Below are 4,306 nucleotides of genomic sequence, written 5' to 3'. Positions count from 1 at the left end.
AGAAAGAAGGAAAGAGAGAAAGAAAAAGACAGAAAGAAAAGTACAGAAAGAAAGAAAAAGAAAAGACACACACACACAAATAAAAAATAAGGCTGTTAAATTGCAGTTTATCACTATGAGAATATAATTTGGAGATTGACAACATTTTTCCCGATGTACTTTCATCTACTATTAAATTATATTATCATAAGGTTATTTGTATTGGTTGTATTCTATACTGTAATTATTATTAAAGTTGTATAATCCTTTGAACGAATATAATGCATTGTTTCCAATGTGTGTGTGTGTATATATATATATAATATCTTAGTTAAAAATTGTCTAACGCCAATTTTTATTCTCTAAGGAGGGAGCTGTAACGAATTTGTTGTTATGTATTTAGCTTAATACCAACGTTGTTTAGATTTAAAAACATGCATAGCTTATAGTGTTAGACATGTATTGCGAGACTTCCGCCTGTTCTCCAAAGTTGTAGAAGATTCTCGAGAGTAAGAATCAAAAGTATATGTAAGTACGTAAACGTTTTTAATTAGTATTGTTACGAAATCTGAATTTTCTAGGAAATCTTCCCACGCCTATAAATATAACCAACGCGCCGCGCCAAGGAGAGTATCTATTATTAGTTCGCTATAAGCAGTATGCTATAAACTTCGAAAGCTATAAATGTGATTTTTATACCGCTTATCAATCAGAAAACTTAAGATATTTGACCAGGAATATTTATAAATTTCGAACTTTACAAATCGTCTAACTTCAGTGGATTCTCATCGGACATTAATATTTTTACGAAAACATTACCTAACTTCAACCGTGGAAAACCTCGTGTGTGTGGCAAAGGACAAAGCTAGCTAGCTTCCCCTTAAGTGAAATATATCTCCATCAACTCGTAATTAACTTGCTCATCGTAAATCCTCGATAAGATATCAAGAAAATTCCATACTAGAAAGAAAACTTTATATTGTTTGTAAGTTTGCGAAACTTTTGTTTATAAATCGTTGTTTGTAATAACTATTTGTAATAATTGTTATTGTAAATTGTACTGTTGTGTGTATGTTAAAACGTATTTGTGTTAAAAACGAAAACGGTGTGTATCAATCTTGTTGGCCAATATCGTAAATACACTGATGTGTGTATATTAAAACGTATTTGTGTTAAAAACGAAGACGGTGTGTATCAATCTTGTTGACAAATATCGTAAATTGACTAAAATATCGGCATATATTTAAATACTAAACCCAAAGTATAATTTAAATTATCAGTTAACTCGGCTTCGGACTATTCGAAATTCTAATATGTAACACACACTAATTCAATCCTGCATTAGGTCCGATACCATATTAGGGTCTTTCTATTCTATTAGATTTGGTACAGTACTGGACACTTTCTATTCTAAAACGGTTCTATAACAATACAAAACATAAAAATAAACGATATTTAACCAAAGTTTAAAACGTATCCAATTACATACATCTCAGGATACATCTTTAGTGAAGCTTAACTGCCTAACAGTGGTGGTTAAAGATTAATTTAGGTGGTTATAATATCAGCTTGGTTGGTTTTCATGTTTTACAAAATGGACGAAATTGCATTTAGATGGTTTAGTAAAAAAAATCATTTTTTCAGTTCACCCAAGTATTCATGTATTGAAATTCCTTTAACGAACCACAGGCGTAGAAACCTATTTATGCACATCTGTATGTGGGTTTATAAATACCATCATAAAATAAAACCCCACCTCGTTACCAGCTCACACACATACTTGTGATTGTAGTCCTACTAACATTTATTGCTTCCTACGCCTATGCTTTATTCATACAGTAATTGTATGATAGATTTGTTTGTTTGTAGTTAACACAAAATTACACAAAGGGCTATCTGTGGTCTAACAACGGGTATCTGAAACCTGGTTTCTAGCGTTGTAAGTCCGCAGACATACCGCTATGTCACTGGGAGCATTTTGTGATAGAATACAAAATACTGTAGATAACTAATAATAAAAAATATACCATTCTAAGATCTTGTTTTCGACATAGATTAACAGATTTCATAAATAGGCAAAGTTCGATTTATAATATTTTACTAATTAACTCAGAAGAAATAAATTAAATTTTTCAGAAATAAAACAGAAACACCAATTTCACAAATATTGAATTTTGGAGGCCCACTTTCCAGAAACGTTTGAAGAACATCTTATAAAATAAACACATCCCGAACTGCATGTTTTTAAACTGGTGAAGATAAATGTTACAAAATGTTTCTCCTGGTAACAGTTTTTTTTTTTTCCCTTATCAAATCAATCATCCAATAGAAGAGTGTTCGTATTTAGAATATTCTATTAATATGTGTAATAGCAAAGAATCAGTAACGTATTATTTCTTAACTCCTTTGGCTGAAAACTAATCCAAACAATGTTACTATCCACAAAATTAAGAAAATCGAAGTTCTATAAGGTATGGTGATAATTATTAAGAAATCATGAAAATAGTTCTGGCAGAAGGAACAAAGAATTACGGGTTTAAAAGTTAATATGCATTAGAAAGTATTACTAAGTGAAAGATATAGAACGATCACGTAAAATATCTATCCAGCCTCGACTTTCGCAGACTGTGCTTACTTTGGTTAAATGAAACAAAAGTACTATCATGAATAATTAAGTATTTTCTCTCATTGAAATAGAAATAAATGAGTTACTAAGGGCCTTCAGAAGCGCAAGTACTGAATTCTAAAGTGTTAGAAACAGAACAGATTGGAGACATAGATACATTGTAATATGTTTACTTACAGGATAAATAGGTGGAAATTAGATATAAAATTGAATAAGAATATTAATACTTTACTGAAAAAAAGAAAATAAAAACAAACAAACAAACAATGCTATCCATCACAGAAAAAAACATAGAAAAGTGTCATTAAATAGTAAAAAAACAACCTTATATTTAGAAATGTTCAAATACAATCTGTAATTTTTAGATTAAGATGGTCACTTTGAAAATGGATAAAATTGAAAATAATTATAACACTGTTGTTTTATTATAAAAGTCAATATCCGTTAACCCTTTTTTTTTTTTACATCTGCACCGATACCCGTTTCCTTAAATTAGGTGGTTAAATACAAAATCTTCGCTAAAACGGTGTTATTTGGGTTTCAGCATTAAGTTCATTTTTGGATTTTTCTCTTTTGTTATCCATCTCAGGTTCCTCCAGGTCTGTCATACTTGGGATGTAGGAGTGATTAAGAACGCCATTTTTCTCTTTTTTCAGATCAGCTGAACTTTCTGAGGACATGGTGGTCACTATAGACTGGTCACGAGGCAAAATGGACTGAAACAAAGGGTAAAACAAGTGCATTACTTACGATATTTCGAGCTAATACGTACGCATACATAAATTAGCACGATGAGCTAATTCCCTAGTATACTCAGCCAGAAATAAAACTATTTCAAACAAAAATCATCTGACAGGTTTCAAATTGTAGCCTCACGATGTACGGAACAATAAACAACTTTAATTGCCAAAATAATTCACACAAGATATCATAGGATAATGGCATAAACCTTTTTAAAAGTTTACGCAATTTATTACTTCAAAATATATATTTATGACTTTCAAATATATTTAGGAAAAGTTAGCGAGGCTTAGCAGTTATTATTTTACAACGTTCGTAAACCAAACAATACTGCCGTTCTTAGTGGTCATCGTGAATAGTACACCAGATATAACTCACCACGTTTTGACCAACTCGAAATCTTAGCTTCTTCCGCAGTCTGATGGGAAGGCAGCAGCATACTTTATCAAAAACTGGACAAATCAACTTTGGATCGATGTCTTCTGGTTTATTTGGACCTAAAAGGATTAAATATTCCAGCAATTACAATGGTGTTCTGTGAAATACATCGTCAGTCTATTACTAACTATTGTTATTAATATGCCCCCCCCCCCTCCAGTGGCACAGCGGTATGACTGGGGACTTACAACGCTAGAAACCGGGTTTCGATACCCGTGCTGGCCAGAGCACAGATAGCCCTTTGAGTAGCTCTGTGCTTAACTACAAACAAACAAACTGTTATTAATATAAACACTAATATTTGAAAATAACTTCGCCTAAATCGAACATTCAATTCATTACGCTTATAGATCTAGAACCTTACAATGAAATTAGATGACGAGGAACCCACTTTGAGACTAATAATGGCTGGAGACGGCTTGAATGGGTAATGAAGAAAAACTTTAATATAACAGCAAATGTACAACGTTTCGACAAGGTTTTTGCATCATCAATGACCTGAAGATGACAAAACCTTGTCGA

General features: G+C 31.9%; 1 protein-coding gene across 3 annotated transcripts in view; it reads right to left on the bottom strand.

Annotated features, from left to right (window-relative positions):
• Positions 1–2,892: 2,892 nt before the first annotated feature.
• The window catches only part of LOC106473067 (sodium-coupled monocarboxylate transporter 2-like), a 72,786-nt gene continuing 71,372 nt past the window's right edge, over positions 2,893–4,306 (bottom strand). For all 3 annotated transcript variants that reach the window (XM_022402602.1, XM_022402597.1, XM_013933749.2), the window contains exons 15-16: positions 3,725–3,843; positions 2,893–3,321 (exon numbers count right to left, since the gene is read on the bottom strand). In XM_022402602.1, the coding sequence (XP_022258310.1) occupies positions 3,124–3,321; positions 3,725–3,843 (317 nt within the window). In that variant the 3' untranslated portion in view covers positions 2,893–3,123. The remainder of the gene's footprint in view (positions 3,322–3,724; positions 3,844–4,306) is intronic.

This window comes from Limulus polyphemus, unplaced genomic scaffold (genome assembly GCF_000517525.1).
Source record: "Limulus polyphemus unplaced genomic scaffold, Limulus_polyphemus-2.1.2 Scaffold126, whole genome shotgun sequence".
Lineage (NCBI taxonomy): Eukaryota > Metazoa > Arthropoda > Merostomata > Xiphosura > Limulidae > Limulus > Limulus polyphemus.
Note: the sequence above shows the minus strand (reverse complement) of the source record. Positions and strands in the feature narration are given on the sequence as shown.